Genomic DNA, 19,969 nt, shown 5'->3' on the forward strand with positions numbered 1-19,969 from the left:
AACATATTGATAGTTTATTTAGATTTGAGTATTTTTCGTTTTTTTTTTGTTTGTTTTTGTGGGGTTTTTTTTTTTTTTTGTCATTGTGCTTGCTATTGGCGTGAATTTGTTTTATTTCTCTTCAGTTCTTCCTGAAAATCTGAAAATACTTATTTTGGCCAAGAAAACTGTTTTCCCTTACTCACCGAAATTGACATGTTGCTATCATTTTATTTTGGCCGGGAGTGGAACCCACATCTAAGTACTGAAACTGCAGACACCTAAACAAGTGATACAGAGAATTCTTACAGGTATTTCTCTGGGGAATATTACTTGAAAAAAGATTTTCTAATTGAATCATTTACCAAAAATAAACCCGATATTATTAGTCAATAGTTTACCTACACGGAGTCGCCTGGAAATAAAAGAAAAAATACTAGTTCTTTTTTCTTTTTATTTCTTTTTTCTTTTTTTTTTTTAAGAAACGAAAAATAATTTCTGTAAGTTTAACTGCAGAATCAAATTGTTTTGTGAAATAGCAATTTTAAGCTGTTTTCTTTTCTTTTTTTTAAGCTTTAAGAGCTAATTAATATTGTGTAATTGACGTAGAGGCGAGAAACACGGGCAGACACTCATAAACTTACATAATTAAATTAATATATATAATATATATATATATATATATATATATATATATATATATATATATATATATATATATATATATTAGTCCTCGTGCGAAAGCACAGGACACAAAATGTTTTAAATAATAATAATAATAGAATAAAAATAACAAAGTCTTTCGCTAGCGAGGACTACTATTGAGCGTAACCAGTTATACACTCCTTTTGAAATTTTCATCTCTATTTTTTTCGTTATCTACTGAATATTTTTGATGAAACCTATATGAAATATGTTCCTTATTAAATTGTAAAGATTTTCTATTCTGAAAGAAGTTTTAAAAAAATTAATCTAAAAAAGTTATTTTAAAGTTTTTGTTAAAAAAAATCAGATTTTATTATTATTCAGGCATGTATGACAAAGAGAGAGTTGCAAAAAAGAGTTGTGGAGTGAGGAGAATTAAAAACTGAAACAGTGAGGATATTCAGACCTGTAATAATACAAAGAGGGGGTTGCAAAAATGAGTTGTGGTGTGAGGAGAAATACAATCTGAAATAGAGAGTAGGAGAGTTTTTATAAATACATAAAAAATCACATTCATCTTTTTTTAAATCTAAATTAATAAATTAAATAAAATATAATCTTAAAAAGATAGGATACAAGTTAGAAAAGCATTTCATCCAAGGCATGAAAATTGTTAAACAAAATGTTTTTACTATAGGCTTTAAAAATAAAGGTACAAGATTCAATTTGAAATTTATTTATCTTCAAAGTGCACTTTTATACATTTTACAAAGTAAGGTATTAAATTTGCATACCTTTGTTTCCATTCGTAGCCAAGAGTGACCAACAAAATTATGTTTCCTTACAAAGAGAAAATGTTATATATATAATAATATAAATATACAAGAAATAAATGTTACCAGCCTCAATAAAAGTTACTTTTATGGTAGAAAAGTTCATTGATGTGTATTTTTAAGTAGTTTGTAAAAATAATTTTTTTAATTCACGAACCGGTTTAAAAAAAATCAAAATGGCAGCGACTTTGAAATGGAGAGCCCCGTTTTAAATTTGAAGGACGGGCACCTGAGCATTCTGTGTTAACAATTTAAGAGAGTTCCGTCAACATAAGGAATATTCATAAACATATTTTAATGTTTTCCGTTATTTTGTGCTTGACGAACATTCGATTATGGCATTTGTAGTTTATATAAAAATTAATCTAAGTAGTTATTGCCTCAAATTTTGTTTTCATTTCGGTTCGCTGAAATTATTTCAAGTAAAGAGCATTAAAAGCTATTTCAAAACAAAAAAAAACATGAACTGAACTTTTATTGACTATGGTAACATTTATTTCTTGCATATTTATTTTTTAGGGTAGTCGTTTGTTGGCTTTTCTGCTAAACACTCTTACTAAATAATATCGACGAAATATCGAAAAACAAAGAAACAAAAACAGTTTTTAAAAATAATGAAGCTTTACTTAGTTTAGTAAACTAATCCGAAACACCAAAATGGGATATTAAAATAAACAGCCCCGTTTCATTTTTACAGTATTGAACGGTGTAGTATTGCGCCGTCGGATTCAGGGTTGTACTATTGTAATGTAAAGAACACGCAGAAAGGGTTGTAATCAACTGAATTCCTTCTAGTACACCGACAAAAGCTTAAACAGAGATATAAATAAAGATAAAAAGGTTATGTAAATGTTTTTTAAAAAGACACGTAATCACGTGAGCAGGATTTTTTCCTTCTTTGGACATGATAACAAGTAACATTCTTATTTTTTATTATTTATCTATTTATCTATTTTCGAAAGAGTGCCACGTGCAAGTGGAGAAGGAAAAAACAAAGTTATGCAAAATTTGTGTCGAGAATTGTCTAAAGTTCCGACTATTTTTTTGCTTTCACTTTAATAAGAACGTGAATTTATGAGGTGAATTTATTCGACACAATATGATTCAACTCAAAAAAATAAATAAAAGCTAACGTGAATTAAGATTAAAGTCAAGGTCTTATTGTGGACCCTCACCCTTTTTAAAAAACCTTGTTAAATTTTGTGACATATTTACATTCTATGGAGGTCAGGTGCAAACGAACACCCAATAATTTTATCATACCATATTTCTTCAAACTGAAACATAATTATCAAAGTATACTTACTTTGCTAAAGTTTGTGCCACATTTCCATGGAGTACAGGCGCGAACGCAGACCCCAAAATTTTATTATACCATCCCTATTTAAATTGAAACATACTTATCAAAATATTCCTATGTACATCTATATCAAAAACTCTTGTAAACGTTTTTTTTTTCATTTTTTATTTCCATACTTTGGGGGCAATGCGCGAACGCAGACCCCACAATTTTTATGAACCACTGTTCTGCCAGATCAAACATACCCATTCCTGATCCTCGATAGATCTTCTATCATTATATGTAATCAGTTTTTTAAAATAGTCAACAATATAGGAGCCTATTTGTGACCAGCGCTACACACACACGCATATACACACACACACACACACACGCACACACACACATAGACGCTCAGCTTTATATTATAGATATAGGTATATATGTATATATAAATATATGTGTGTATATATGTATATATGTGTGTATATATGTATATATATATGTGTGTATATGTATATATATGTATATAGATGTGCATATATATATATATATATATATATATATATTTATACATATACTAGCATTTCAGCCCGGCGTTGCTCGGGTGTTTGGATGAGTATATTGAGCAAAAAAAAAAAAATGGTAGTAGGAAGGCAAGCTCGAACCCGTACCGCGAATGAGGAAAAGAACAGGAAAAAAAACCTGACGTCTTTGTGTTACGAGCACCGCCAAACCGAAAGTGGCGTAGGTTTAAATTAAGGCTAGACAATCGAAAGGAGAGGATGACTTTCAAAGATATCGGTGAAAAAAGCGACCGCCCCCCTGTTTAAAAGTGCCTTGTTGAAAGTGAAGATATTAATGTTTTTAGCCAATTTTTCGATATTTGTCGTCTAAAAGGTCGAACTTCAAAACGATAATGATCTTGTAAAATCCGCCTCCTCTGTCGAACAGTTTTAGGCAGACATGCAAATATACATACATACATTTATATACTGGTAACTAAAAATTTTCGACCCAAACCGATTAAAAAGCTTGCCCTATCCCTGAATACCCTTTATGTAAAATTTCAAATGTTTAGACCAGAAATTGTCTGAGTAATTTGGTAGAGACCGCAGAGATCAATTTTTTTTTAACTTTGACCTCTATTTTAACCCCTTAACATTTATTGTTTTGGGCTCAAATCAAGTTATTAAGTAAGATCCATGTCTATGGAACCTATATCTATAATTTCAAATGTTTAGACCCAAAATTGTCCATGGAGTTTGGTAGAGTTCTCAAAGGTCAATCGTTGAACTTTGACCCCTTAAAAGCCACATTTCCGGCCGAAAACCGATCACATAGATTTTCCCAAATCTCAGTACCCTGTATATCAAATTTCGAGTCTGTAGACTTAAGAGTGACACAGTTATTGTGTAGAGAAATGTACGTACACACACACAGACACAGACACGTTCACTTTTATAAATATACTAGCATGGGTGCCCGGCGTTGTTCGGGTGTTTGGAGGTGTATGCTGAGCAAAAAAAACAAAAACAAAAAAACGGTCAATTTTTTTAAATTTGATCCGTATTATGACCCCTTAAAATTTATTGTTTGGGGCTCAAATCAAGTTATTAAGTTAGATCCATGTCCAAGGAACCTATATCTAAAATTTCAAGTGTTTGGACCCAAAATTGTCGGAGGAGTTTGGTAGAGTTCTTAAAGGTCAAATCGTTTTACTTTGACCCCTTTACAGGCAAATTTCTGGCCTAAAACTAATCACATGGATTTTTCCAAATCTCAATACCCTGTATATCAAATTTCGAGTCTGTAGATTAAAAACTGACAGAGTTATTGCGTAGGGAAATGTACACAGACAGACACACAGACACACAGAGAGACAGACACGCAGACACGTTCACTTTTATAGATATATAGATGTGTATATATGTATATATATACATATATATATGTATATAGATGTGTATATATGTATATATATATGCATATAGATGTGTATATATGCATCTATCTATATATATAAAAATGTAATTCCTGGTTTGTTCAAAGTCGATAAAACCATATTTCTACATTACCAATTTATTTGAAATTTTTAGACAACCCATCTTTAAAGTCACGGGATGTTTGCATGTTATTAAAATAATTTAACATTGTGAATTATAAAGATATTAAATAAAATAAAAATATTTTTCGTAACTGCGAGACTGTCCGCGATTTCATTTTTTTTTTTTTTTTACATGGGGATAACCACTTATCAAGGCCCGTAAGCCACTCGGGGATAAAGGTTATTTTGTGTACAATAATAAATGGGATAATATCGTAGTAATACTTGGTATTGGAGATTTGATAAAGTGCCTTACTTAAGGCGGCGATTAATCAGGAATTTGTTTATGTTGGACTTGGAGACGTCCAAGTTGTAGTCAGGTGGGAAACAGGCAAACGGAAGAGAGTGCCACAGGCGTACACTTCTCAGAAAAAAGCTATGTTCATGGAATCTACGTTTTTATTCAGGCACAGATAAAGACAGCAGTTTTAGCTAGACGGGTGTTTATCATGAAGGATTGGCGAGGGTGGACCAGAGATTGGAGCTCAGACGAGCACTTGTCACGGAAATAACGATAAAACAAAGAGAGGCTCGCAAGGTCTCTTCTGTGGGAGAGAGGTTGCAGAGAAGAGAAAAGGGCATCCCCATCTTTGGACGTACTTGGCTTTTATACAGATAAATTGCATCAGTAGTGAGATATCTTCTGGAGTGGTAGAAGGATCCTACCATTTTCCCAGCGGCCCGGGCAACAGACTTTATATACGTGTTCCATTTCAGATCAGGAGTAAAGGTAAACCCAGGAGCTTGTCAAAACATGAAGCCTCCCCAATACGAGAACCATCCATTTCAATTGATGCTAGATGAGGACAGAGCGTTGATGATGTAAAGTTAGGAGCCTGGTTTTAGATGCATTAAAAGTAACCAGCCATATCTTCCCCCACTGAACCACACGCTCAAGATCAGAGGAGAGGGAATCAGAGAGAGCTTTGTCATTTACGGCTTTTGATGTGTTGCCGTAGATGGTCGTGTCATCAGCATAAATGTCAACGAATGACTTAAGTATGTGTTTTGGGAGATCATTGATGTAGATCAGGAAGAAAGTTGGGCTCAGGATGGACCCATGGGGGACTCCAGCATTAATATTGTGGGCCTCTGATTTCTGCCCATCAACCACTACTCTTATGAACCTGTCAGAGAGAAATGATTTAATGATTGAGAAAACATTTCCAGTAATACCGTAGCTGGAAATCTTGTGTAGTAGGCCCTTATGCCAATCCTTATCGAAGGCCTTGTATATGTCAAGAGCAATTGCCCTAGAAAGGAAGCCTTTGTTGAGAGATTCACTAATCCTATAGGATACAACTGTTAGCACATCAGCTGTAGATCCAGCAGAATGGAAACCATATTGCATGTCACTAAGGAGGTTATTTCTGTTGAGGTGGTTGACTTCTTCTTTATTTAATATGGATTCCAGTAACTTACTCATGACACACAAGAGACTTATTGGACTTTACTGAGAGGGGGATGACTTATCACCTGAGTTCTTAAATACAGGGCATACTGACGAGGTTTTCCAGGGTGTTGGAAAACACTTCTCTTTAAGGTCATGCTTAAACAGTTTTGTAAGTATGGGGGCAAGTTCTGGTTGAAGCTTTTTCAACACTATAATTGTAATGTCGTCTGGGCCAGTTGCTTTATTGAAATCAAGGTTCCTGATCAGTTTGGCGACCTCGTGCACAGATATTTTTATGTTGGATAAGGTTTTGTCTGTTGTAGGAGGAAATACAGGGAGTTGATGACCTTCGTTGCAGAGGGTAGAATTAGCTGCAAAGTTTTTGGCAAATAGTTTGGCCTTGTCTGATGCTGATGAGATGACCTCAGGTCTATTGATGATGGTTGGGATGGAACGCACACATCTGTCCAGGATCCTGTTTGCTATTTGCCAAAACTGGTGGGAACCAAGCCACTGCTCAGCTACTTTGGATTTGACGGACTGAGCATATAGCTCTCTTGCATTTTTTATTACTCTTTTACAGTGGTTGCTGGCAGTCCTGAAGGCAGCTTTAGTCTCAATACATCAATTCCGTTGGTAGCTATGGAAAAAGTGATTTCTGTGCACAATGGCAGCGGCACATTCTAGGGAGAACCATGGCTGGCTGTTAGGTTTTGTTGTAATTTTTTGGATGGTATGAATCGGTCTATGCCTACAATTAACCATTCGGTAAGGTCTGATACTATAGAGGACACATCCTTTTTAAACATGGAATGAAGAGGTAGATCAGATATGAATGTACGGAAGCTATCCCAGTCAGCCATAGAGTATCGATATACAGTACGGTGGAGAGGTACGTCTGAAGACTTATTGAATTTCATTTTTATCTTAACTGATACAACTGTGTGATCGGAGGATCCCAGTGGAGATAGAATGGAACATGAACATAGCTCCGGGGAAGTTGTGAGAAAAAGGTCTAGAAGGCTTGCATACTGACCAGTAATATCGGCCACACGGGTGGGTTCATGAACAATCTGAGTGAGGTCATAGGCAATGGCAAAATCATAACATAACCTCCCCTCATCATCTGTCTTATTTGAGTGGGTCAGCCATTCCACATTATGGACATTGAAGTCACCGCAAATGTGAATGGTAGCCGAAGGATGAACAGACAGGATGAGGTCAGTTTTCTCAAATATACTCTTAAGGGCAATAACCCTGCTTTTGTGGGGGCGATAGAGAACAAATATGAATGCAGTGGTGTAAGCAAGTGCAACCCGGAAGCACATATAAGGTAAATTAGAGTCTTCTCTGGAGATATCTCTACCACACGGGAAGCCATCTTTAATGTAGGCACATATTCCATGTCCATGGCGATCTTGGGGGTCAGATTTAGATGTTAAGTTAGAGTATCCTTTTATTATGAACTCATCTAGGGAAGTGGTCGGCCCTATGCCAGTTTCGCTTAGAAAGAGTAAGTCCGGTTTCATCTCCTGTAATTGGGTTTCAACCTCTGGAAGGTTGGAACGTAAACCCCTAATGTTGGAGGAGACATGGTAGTAGGGGGTCTACGTTGGAGGATGGGGTTCTAGGTTTATTCATGTAGAAATGAGCCTTTCACTTATTGAGATGAGTATTATTTATATTAATTTTTATGGTACTCATGCAGAGAGTGATCCGTGCTGAAATAATAACGTTATTATTTAAAAAGTCATTCTTAACATGGGGAGGGGAGGGTTTTTCGGCCAACTATTCCTCTGGCCTCCATGAAAAGAATCAAGCCAACATAAGTACGGGAAAAATTATTAATAAATGTTTAGTAACTTTTTCCTTTTATTATTCTTAAAGAGTAAAACTTTTTTTTATTCATGAAAAGAGTTAAGCCAATGTAAATAAATAAATAAATGTTTGTACACGTGACAAATTATCAATAAATGGTTTAGTTACTTTTTTTGGAATTATTTATGAAAAGAGTTAAGCCAACGTAAATTATGTGTGTTAAAGTGCGAAAGGCAACGTAAGTGGCGTAGTTGTACACCCATGCGTAATTTCTATACTTATTGGTTTTTTTAATTTTTTTTTCACTGGATTATTATTGATTGGACACTAATTAACCAGATTATGAAAAAAAAAATTGAAAAAAGAAATCATTATTCCAACATTTGAAAGTGGTGCTCACTTTTTAGTTACAACGTTCTGATAAATCAGTCACCCATTTTGTAACCAATAAAAACGCGGGTATATCAAAACCATAGAAAGTAAAAATAATATGAGCTTCTATCGCATTTGTAAGTCAGAAATATATTTGTTTCTCAAAGAAAAAAAAATAAAATGAACATGACTTTTTTTTTTATTGTTTTTATGAAAATTAAGTTTCGTGTTTTTTTAATTTTTTTTTTTTTTACTTATTTAGTTAAAAGTCAGTTTGTGGGGGGTTGTTTTTGTTTTGTTTTTTAAATAATTTGTTTTTATGAAAGGTGAGTTTGTGGGTGCTTCTTTACAATAATTTATCTGTTTTTATGAAAGGTGAGGTTTTTGTTTTTTGGGGTTTTTTTTCCAAAACTTTTGTTTTTATAAATTTTTAATATTTTTTTTTATTTTTATTATTATAAATTTCACTAACATGCTGGAGAAATGTTTAATAATTTGGTATTTTTTATATTAGGTCCACCTCCACAATTTTCTTTTAAATGACGACTTCCATAGGTTTTCGACTATGCTGAGTACGAAAATTGCATTGAAATTTTGCAGAAATAAGTAGTTATCAAGATATAAAAAGTTGTATTGTGCACTGTATTGGTGACAAAACGCCATCTAGTTACCATACATCTATATACCGCAAATCAACATTTACAGGTTTGTATACTTGTTGGGATTCATTTTGCCCTAAAAAACGTAAGATAAATCTAATTTGAACCCTAACACATCGTGCCCTTATGATTTGTTCCAAGTTAAAATTAGATGAGGAATTGGAAACAATTACGGATACTTTATCCCAAAACGGGTGCCCACAAGATGTGATTAGGTCAGTTATTCAATAGAAATTGGCTGAATTCTCTCGAATTAAAGAGAATATAGTAGCCAAATGTCCAATTTATCTTCGTTTGCCTTGGTTGGGTACAGTAAGTGAGAAATTTGCCAAACAAATAAGTTCAGCAGTTCATGGATGTTATTTTGCTGCCAATGTGTATGTTGTGTTCTCTACGAGAACTTTATTACCATCTTCTTGAAAAGACGTTCTACCCTCCCCCCACTATAATAGTAACGTTATTTACAATTTTGAATGTGGTTGCGGTGCCAACTACTTGGGTCGAACGACATTAAAATTAGATGGAAGAATCCAACAACATGTACCCAGTAAAATTAGGAATGGAACTTACCGGGCAACGGACGTTGTTACTAACACATCCGGGTCCTCAATATCATTTACTTAAAAACCCGTATTGTGCAGCGAACTTTAGCACGGACTCTTTTTCTATTCTGAGTCGTGCTCATTCACTATATCACCTTAAGATCTTGGAGACTATTCACGTTCGACTTAGAAAACCTTCCCTTTGCAAGCAAATGGAATGCCTCCTGGGTTTGTACGTGATTAATCTCTAGGGTATTCGACCATAACACTGTTTTATTTTAATCGTTTTCCCCACTTTTTTTTTCTCCCTGTAAATTGAACAAAACGCAATTTTAATCGCTTTTTCATTCTTTGTTTTAAAAATTCCCTCGATACAGCTTTGAGAAGCGAGGGTCGAAACCGGTCAGCTGGCTCCCCATTTCTCTTTCTTTCCTTCCCTGTTCCCCCCTTTTCCCCCTTTTTTGAAGAGAAGATTGAAGGAATATATATATATATTTATATATATATATATACAAATTTACTTTTAATCATGAATCATAAAAGTCTTCCCTTCCTAATTGCAATATTTAAATTTTGTATCCCTAAAAACATTATGGTATATATATATATATATATATATATATATATATATATATATATATATATATATGTTTTTATGTATATCTATTTATATATGTGTGTATCTTTGTATATGTGTATATATGTGTATATCTGTATATATATATATATATATATATATATATATAATATATATATATATATATATACAGATATACACATATATACAAATCCGTTTCATAAGAAGGAACAACAACAAAATCAATTATTTGTACGATCGTTTCGGAAAACAATGTTTTTATTGTAGTAGACATCAAGTTACGGACAATAATTATTACATATAGTCTTTAGAAGGTGTGGGGATACATTTGGTTGATAATTGCAAGCCCTTCTTATGAAACATATCTATAATTACGTATATAAACTCGACCTGTTATAGGGAGCTAATAATTTAAAGAAGATTAGAACAATAGTCTAAAGAGCAAAGTGTATTTTAATGTAATAGTGAAATTACTAGTTTAATTAAAATACAGGGAAAGAAAAAGTGCTCGTTGGAATTTAGATATATAATAAGCTCGATAGGTAAATAACCTAGAGCTAATTTAATATTATAATTTGATTTCTAAATTATCAATCACATTACTAAATATCAACCAATTTTAATTTAATTATAATTTGATTTTTAAATTATCAATCACATTACTAAATATTATATATATATTGAAATAACAGGTGTGTGTGTACATATGTATATATATGTCTGTATCTATGTATATATATATATACAGACATATATATATATACATATGTACACACACACACACACACACACATATATATATATATATATATATATATATATATATACAGATATACACATCTATACACATATACAAAGATACACACATATATAAATACATATACACACACGCACACATATATGTATATATAGATGTGTGCGTATATATATGTGTGTGTGTATATGTATATATATATATAACTACTTCATTTACTCACCTAAAATTAATATACGAAAGTATAGATTTATGCGTAAACTTCAAATATTTACTTCAAAAGTGCTCAATACGTAGGTAGAGCTAGTTATTTACTATATATATATATATATGCACGAATATTCTAGCAGGAACCGTTACCCAGTGTTGCCTCGTCGAAGCATGACAGCCCCCCCCCCCGAAAACAATTTAAATTACAGTCGTTATTGGTGACCACTGTCTCCCTGAAAAATAGCGGATATTGGCGGATGTGACTTAAATTAAATAATTTGGCTTCCACTGTCGGGCATTGTTTTCTAGTGGCAACTAGTGGAGGCACTGTCTGTAATTGGCAGCACTGTTGGTTACTGGTGATTAAAACTGGTTTGGGGTGATAATCTGCAGGTACTGGCAGCTTCTAAAAAAGCATTTAATGGAAAAAAAATACCATGGCTGGAAATCTTATGAAGTTGACGTACTTGTCATGCCTAAAGCAGGATAATTTTTAAAACTATTGAAAAAATGTCTATTAGAATAATAATATAAAGTAAAAACAGGAGGCCTTAGAAAAATCTGTGACAATCAATGTAGTAGGTGTATCAGAATTTTTGTAGGAATTTTTGATACCCCTAACACGAAACTGCGAATAAAATATAAAAAACTCGGAATTTCTCTTTTAAAAGTGGGTTGTTTATTTTCTTTATCGATTATACTTCGAAAATAAAGTATTAAAGTTGTTTTAAACGTAATAGAAATATTTTTTTAAACAGTAATGAATTTTACGAACTCAATATTTTTCAATTTTTAAACTTTAAAAATCTATCAAAATTTTTCTATTGATTCTATTTTTACGATATTTTCAGGGTCAATGTGAAATTTTATGCTCTTTCCAATAAACCGAATATAACATTTTAGACAAACATTTTTTTTAATTCACGCCCCACCCCCATTTTCAAGTGTCTATTAAAAAGTAAATAATTAATTTACTCACCAAAGTTTTATATATCACAAATTGAAGAGAAAAGGTCAATAAATAATATATTCAAATTTAAAACAAAAAAGTAGTGTTTTTTAGAAATTTACCTGTAAAGTTCGAAGTTTAAAACCTTTTTTTTAAAATCAGGTTGTTTGTTTTTTTCTTTTTTTTAATGAAACATTGGTCCTTGCTCCTGTAATTGAAAAAATAATTGGGGCTTGAATTACATTTTTCGAGTAGTTATAAGCTTGGAAAGACAGTGGGTCGAATAATTCACGCCTCCCATTTTGAAATGTCTATTAAAAAGTAAATAATTAATTTACTCACCAAAGTTTTATATATCACAAATTGAAGAGAAAAGGTCAATAAATAATATATTCAAATTTAAAACAAAAATGTAGTGTTTTTTTTAGAAATTTACCTGTAAAGTCCGAAGTTTAAAACCTTTTTTTTTTTTTTTAAAAACACGTTGTTTGTTTTTTTTTTTTTTGTTTTGTTTTGTTTTTTTTATGAAACCTTGGTCCTTGCCTCTTTAATTGAAAAAAGAATTCGGGCTTGAATTTTATTTTTCGAGGAGTTATAAGCTTGGAAAGATGGGGTTGAATTATTCACTATTTTTCACGAAATATCTGACACACCTACCGATGTAGCATCTCACTTTTATCAGGGAAGATCGTGGCAAGATTCATTCTCAACAGAATAATCAAACACCTTGTTGACGATATCTACCCCAAACCTCAGTACGGTTTCTGTGCTGATCGGGGTACTGTTGATATGTTCTTTTCCCTCCGCCAGGTTGCCGAGAAAGTTCGCGAAAAGAACGATGAGTTGTATATGGTTTTCATTGACCTTACAAAGGCCTTTGACACGGTCAACCGTGCAGCTCTCTGAAAGGTTTTTAAAAGGCTGGGGATATCTGACAACATGCTGAATGTAATCATGTCTTTTCATGATGGAATGAAGCACCTGTTATTTCAAATTGAGAGTCTTCAGAACCTTTCAATGTGACAAATGCTACCAAACAGGGTTGCATAATGGAACCAGTGCTGTTCGCTTTGTTCATTTCAGTTATGCTGAAATATGCTTTTGCTGATTTAGATATAGGCGTAGAATTCAAATTCTTCAACGAGCAGCGTTTTAAAGCTAAGACCTTGTCAAATGGGACCTTTTGTTTGCAAATGATGCTGCACTTTGTGCAACCTCTCAGAATGAAGCACAACTGCTTGTAGACAGGTTTTCCATTGTTTGCAAGGCTTTTGGTCTGACAATCAGCATCAAGAAAATGGAAGCGATTCACCAAAATCGCCCACACCAAAACAAGTTCAGGGTGTAAAGCGGCGGCCACCAGTACACAGCTTTCCCGATATACCAATCCGGGTGGATAGCAAAGATCTGAAATATGTAAAAAAAACTTTACCTATCTTGGTAGTAAGGTAAATTGGAATGCTTCTCTTAATGATGAAATCATAAATCGAATTGCGAAACTAGTGATTTTGGGAAACTGCGCCATTGGTTATGCGATGATAGGGGAATAGCTTAAGAAATAAAGTACTTGTGTATAAAGCAGTTGTGCTAACGTCACTGCTTTATGGATCGGAATCATGGGCAGTCTATCGCAATCACATCCAGAGGCTTGATGTCTTCCACAAAACCTGCCTTAGAACAATTTGTGACTTCATCCTTAGCAATCAGATGTCTAATGCGGACCTATACACGCGCTGTGGTATTAGCAGAATTGAAAGCTTTTTTATGCAATCACAGCTACGTTGGGCAGGACATGTCTTGCGTATAGAAGACGACCAGATACCAAAGCAAGTAATGTACGGCGAGCTCAACGGTGGGCAGCGAAATGTGAGTAGACCTATGCGTCGGTTTGTTCGTTGCCCAGTAGAAGCATGACATCTCCTTTGAAAACAATTTAAACTATGACCGTTATTGGTGGCCACTGCAATCCCTGGAAAATGTTGGACACTGGCTCAAATGAAATAATCTGGCTTCCATTGTCAGGCATTGTTTTCTAGTGGCAGCTGGTGAAAGCCACTGTCTGTGCTTAATGCTGGTTTGGGGCGATAACCTGCAGGTACTGGCGGATTCTAAAAAAGACAAAAACTATATTACGTACTTATTTGTCACGCCTAAATCAGTGTAATTTCAAAAACTGGCTGTTTCGTTTGTTGTTCAAATTTTCCTCTTCTTTTGGGGGAGAGGGGAATCAAATCTTACACAAATAGTACTACTTTAAATTCCAGCTTTATATCAACATTTTTTCACTTGTTAGTTGAAAGTACAGAATAGTTATAAAACACACTCTCTTCTGCATGCGAAGAATGGGTTTTCTAAATAACACCATAATAATCTCAGCATTGTCACATACATGTTTATAAAACAAAGCAAAAAAAGATAACGTCTTTGAAGTCTCGATAATCGGTCAGAAAAAGAAAATTAAATTAAATACTCCACAGAAAGTAAAAGTGGCAAAAAAAATATATACGTAACAAATATGTGTTTTCATAGTCAATAAAATTTACTTTGAAACCTACCTGCATAATATTTTTGTGTTTTAACTTATTTGTAAGCGTTTATTTAATTTAAAAAAAACTCACTATGTCTGTCTTTCTATCTGTGTCCATATTTTCAGACTCTATCTTTATACATGTATATATATAATTAACCCAGTTACAAAGCCACCTTTAATTCCATTTGCTAAGACATTACCTCCAGGCCACCTCAACTGTTGTGAGGAAATTAACACTTATGAATGTCAAATACACGCACAACGTAAAGACAGTCAATAGTGTTCAAATGACTGGAAATCCTGAACTCGCACATGGCCATATATATATATATATATATATATATATATATATATATATATATATATATATATATATATATATATATATATATATATATATATTATGTTGATATGTAATTTAATTGCTTTGGATAGTATTTCTCGTTTAGGTAGCTCAATAGTGCGATATTAGGGCTATAAACATTTTTCTTAAAGATGTCATATTAAAATAAATAGACCCACAAGTATTTACAAAGTTAAATGTTGATATTAAACGAATAAAGCTATTGATGACAAAATCCTGGAAAAAAACTGACCTTACTTTGTCTATTATATTTTGTATTAGAAGGTATAATGTGTGTTTTCTAAGTTCAGTACAAATAAATGTAAATAGCAAAATAGTAAGAATTCTAAGTGCCAGATCAAGCCAGCATTTGTAGAAGCAAATAAAGAACGAAAAAAGGGTGGAAAAAAAAAAAAAAAAAAGAAAAAAAGACAGCTTCAATTTACAACTTGCAATTCAGTAAATTGATTCAATTGCTTAGCAATCACTAAAATCGACTTCAGCGTAAATTTTCACAAGTTAATTCAATCTGTTTCATTTTGGGTCGACTTGGATGCGTGTGCAACTCCAAAGTGTGATGATGCCCGAAGCAAGCTGAACTTTGGTGTCCTAACAAATTTAATGGAGATCCAAAATTCGTGTGGTGCCTTAAGCTACTGACAGAAATGTTAGTACCTCTCTCTCTCTCTCTCTCTCTCTCTCTCTCTCTCTCTCTCTCAACCCCCACGCACATGCTCTGTCTCTTTGTCTCTCTCTCGCTCTCTTTCCATCTCTTTCCGATAATAAAATATACTTAGCTCAACTCTTTATTATTGATATAGTTCTATCCAATAAGGTATCGAGCATTTTGTCCAAGATCTGCTGCCTTATTTTGGTTCTGTTCTGATTTTGAGATATAGTTTTAATATAATAACGGATGTATCAAGACAAAGGAAAACAGAGTAAATGAACGTTTGTTTTCCTTTATATTTTGATCACGTAATGTACATATTCCTCGGCTTTGGGATTGAGTTATGTTTGAAAAACTTCCAGTTCAATTTTTTAAATAAACGTAATTTGACATTAATTTGTAAAGAGACGCATCTCTAACTAATTTTTGTATTAATCAATTTTACCATCTCGCAATGTATTTTGGTTGATCCCCCACCCCCACCCACCCTTATTCTATGCCGTCTATATCGTTCTCATTTTCGTCACCCTCTTTATTTTTATTGGAAGTCAAGGGTAATACAGAAAAGCATAAAAAAAGATTGGAATGGTCTATTATGAACAATAGAAATAGCACCACAAGCAGTAATATTATTTAACGCATACTTGGAGCGTAAAATGGAAATAGCTGATTTGGGATTTTTAACATTTTGTCTTTTTAGATTTAACTGGTTATGCAAACTCATCTTTTCAAATAATGTTCCAGTGTTGTTCGTGAAAAATGATGAAACCAAAAACTTCATATATCCATGAACCGCATATTATTTTTATTTAATTTTTCTTATATTTTCTATCAATACGAATTTTTAAGAAGAAAAAAAGAGAGAGAAATTAAAACTGCATTTAAAAAGTAAATTGATGTTTTACATTACGTATTCTATCAATCCCAATATCTGTTTCGGTAGCAGACACTTAACGAGAATCACCATTTAGTTTCATTTGATGATCAACAACGATTATCCAATGAAAAGACTGGGTTTGTCAATGGCTAGCCAACTTTGTCCAAGGACATAAAAAAATAAATAGATGATACATAGTGCTTATTGTCTCTCTCTCACACACACACACACACACACACACACACACACACACATATATATATATATATATATATCCCTGGAAGAGAAATAATTTTTTTTGTGTGTGAGAAGTGAAAAATAAAAGGTTAGGGAACTTTCAAGGGGTTAATGAAAGTGCCAAATAAAATTAATGCTGCCTAAAGAGCACTGCTAAAACCAAGTTTCTCCCCCTTTCTGTGGTACTATACTGTACACGGCACCATTGATGTGGAGGCAGGCTGACTAATCTGAAACTTAGGAGGCCACACAATCATAAAATTTCAACACTATGACATCACGTGACAAAAATATTGAAATGAAGTCAAAAATTGTTTTTTAGCATTGAAAACGTTAAGGTTAATTAAACTATATAAGCATCAAATAGGGTTCAATGCTTGTGAGATTGTGACACATATGGAGACTTCAGAACACAATATTAACAGCACAACAATAACACACTTTTGTGACAAACTATTCATTTTGTGTTAACATCTCAAATTCAGGTTATTGGGGTCTTAAACAACGAAGAATTTCATAAATAAACTAGAAAACCCACCCTGCGTTCCCTTGTAAGAGATGAGTATTTTTGTGTGCATCTTTATTCAGCTTTCAATCGAATATTACGATTTTATAATGTTCTGTAATTTTCGAGTTTTTTTTTATTTGTGTCATTGATTTATTTACATAATCTTTTTCTTCTTCTTCCCCTTCTTCGAGTCCTTTACCATCTCATATTCCCACTATTTCTCATCTCATTCGCCCCTCCCCCTTTACACCGTTTAAAACATTCACGTTTTAATATTATGTTGATTCATTGTTGTTATTTCTTGCTCTTCCTTTATTTTGTACTTTAGTCCTCACATTCTATGAGTGATATTTTTAACAAAAGAGGAAGGATTGCTGTTTTCTGGGTTGGAAACTATCCTCCAACACTTAACATTGGCTAGTTTTTGACTTTGAAATAGTACTTTTGGATTTTAGCTTCTTAAATTAAGTGGCTTCCTATCTTGTCTGGAGCGATTTCCTTAAAAAAAAGAAAAGGAAATCAACCCATTTGCATACCATATCAAACCCCATGCATTGAATTTATAGCAACAATGGATAATTTCTATAAAGAAATGGTCCTGGATATGACCTTAAGCTATATCTGATAGTGAAGCTCCAGCTTGTGGGCTTCGGGGAGTGTGGAGCCACCCTTTAATTGCCATTGCTCCCAGGTCCACTCTGACCCGGACTGATAGTACCTGTTAGGGTCCCAACTATGGGTTGAATAGAAACTGACTTGAAAGAAAAATATATTCTATTAAAAACATTTTCTTTAAAATCACTGGATTCAGCATTAAATAACCTGAAAAGGGTTGATATGCCATAAAACAAAACCAACACACCAACATCTATAAAGAAAAATAGATCTATTCGAAAAAAAAAAACATTATACTTTAAAAAATTTGGCTTCTATCAAAAGATTTTAAAAGAACGTATCACTCATACATCAGCTTCAGTGGGTGGGGTGGGGTTAAGGCCTCTTGACCGCATGAATACTCTGCACAAATTGACCCAAATGTTTGACACGCCATAAAAGGTAACAAAACAAACATGATCAACACTAAAGAGATGTGCCCCATATGTACTCATCAATAATGTCTTTTCTTGATTGTATTTGTTTTTCAAATCATGTTTTTATCATTTTATTGTTTCATCGACAGGTGTGTATTGAGGAGGTATCAACGCAACTTTGTGGTGAAAAAATTGAAAGCTGTAGAGTTATGGTCCCTGATTATAATCCAACGCGAAGATCTACGCAGTCCTCTCACACCGACAGTGGACGTGGCTGGAGTGAGGGAGACACAGGACATAGTGAAGAGGTGCCAGGTATGTAGAAAAATGGTTGTGGTGCTGGCTGGCTCGGTCAGTGGGAGAGGTCAGACGAGGTGACCAGGAACACTGGAAAAACCATTGTAAAAAGTTTATTTGTTTGGACTGTACACACATCCTTTCCCTAACTTGTACGCGCATCGTCTGTACGATTATATTTTCAACATTTCGATCAGACTATTCTCTGATCGTCATCGGATGATATGGAGTGACGTCATGTTATTTGATTTTAATCATTTCATTTCTATTCATTTATCTACTTTTTACTTATTTTTTAATGATACAAGCTCAACTGGAATCCAAATATCTTGGCTCAAAACATTTACTTTCTAAGGGAGAAATAGTAGAACTGCCGCTGCTGCTGCTATTATCTTTATAGTAATATCGTAATTCGCTTCAGCCGTTATCATCCTGATCACCCCTTTAAAATGAAGTGGAATATTTCAAATAGGAAAGTAAAACAAAAAATTTGGTGCCACTTATAAGGCAAAGCTAATAAAGATGAGTTGTTTCTATACTACTATATTTAATGTAACAAAAATTTTAACATTACAAAAGTACCCGGGAAAAGTCACTTCTGATTTAATTATAAAATGCTTTGGAAATGCCCTTTCTGGTTGATTGATTGTAAAATGCCATGGAAATGTCCCTTCTGACTGGCTGATTGTAAAATGCCCTAGAAAGGTTCCTTCTGGTTTATTAGTTGTAAAATGCCCGGGAAGGTTTCTTCTGATTGATTGATTGTAAAATGCCATGGAAAGGTCCTTTCTCGTTAATTAGTTGTAAAATGCACTAGAAACGTCCCTTCTGTTTCATTGATTATAAAATGTCCTGGAAATGTCCCTTCTAGTTATTATTATTATTATTATTATTATTATTATTATTATTATTATTATTATTATTATTATTATTATTATAGTAGTAGTAATAGTCTACACCTTTGGATGATTTTAGTTGGATTTTTTTTCTTAAACATCAGGTCAATTCCTTTGACTTTAGAAATTCAAGCCGTATTAACACTATCGCCGTTCATAACAGGCAAGCCTTTTGTAAAATTGGAAAAGAAATTGTCTTGTCAATCTGACTAAGCATTTTTTGTTGGCTTTTTGTTATGGTCCCAAGTGTTTCAAATTCCAATAGGAATCACTTTGACTTTCTTACAGTTCAAGGTGTTGGCATTGTATTATTATTATTATTATTATTATTATTATTATTATTATTATTATTATTATTATTATTATTATTATTATTTAATCTCTCTCACATAATAATAATAATAATAATAATAATAATAATAATAATAATAATAATGTGTGC

General features: G+C 33.2%; 1 protein-coding gene across 4 annotated transcripts in view; it reads left to right on the plus strand.

The window, feature by feature from the left end:
• LOC145242063 (protocadherin alpha-6-like) overlaps window positions 1-19,193 on the plus strand; it is a 133,695-nt gene extending 114,502 nt beyond the window's left edge. For 2 of the 4 annotated variants that reach the window (XM_080104960.1, XM_080104962.1), the window contains one exon: window positions 18,484-19,193. In XM_080104960.1, the coding sequence (XP_079961086.1) occupies window positions 18,484-18,494 (11 nt within the window). In that variant the 3' untranslated portion in view covers window positions 18,495-19,193. The remainder of the gene's footprint in view (window positions 1-18,483) is intronic. The other 2 variants (XM_080104959.1, XM_080104961.1) reach the window with 2 other exon arrangements.
• The last annotated feature ends 776 nt before the right edge of the window (window positions 19,194-19,969 follow it).

This window comes from Euprymna scolopes, chromosome 21 (genome assembly GCF_053919585.1).
Source record: "Euprymna scolopes isolate OS-2025 chromosome 21, ASM5391958v1, whole genome shotgun sequence".
Taxonomy (NCBI): Eukaryota; Metazoa; Mollusca; class Cephalopoda; order Sepiida; family Sepiolidae; genus Euprymna; species Euprymna scolopes.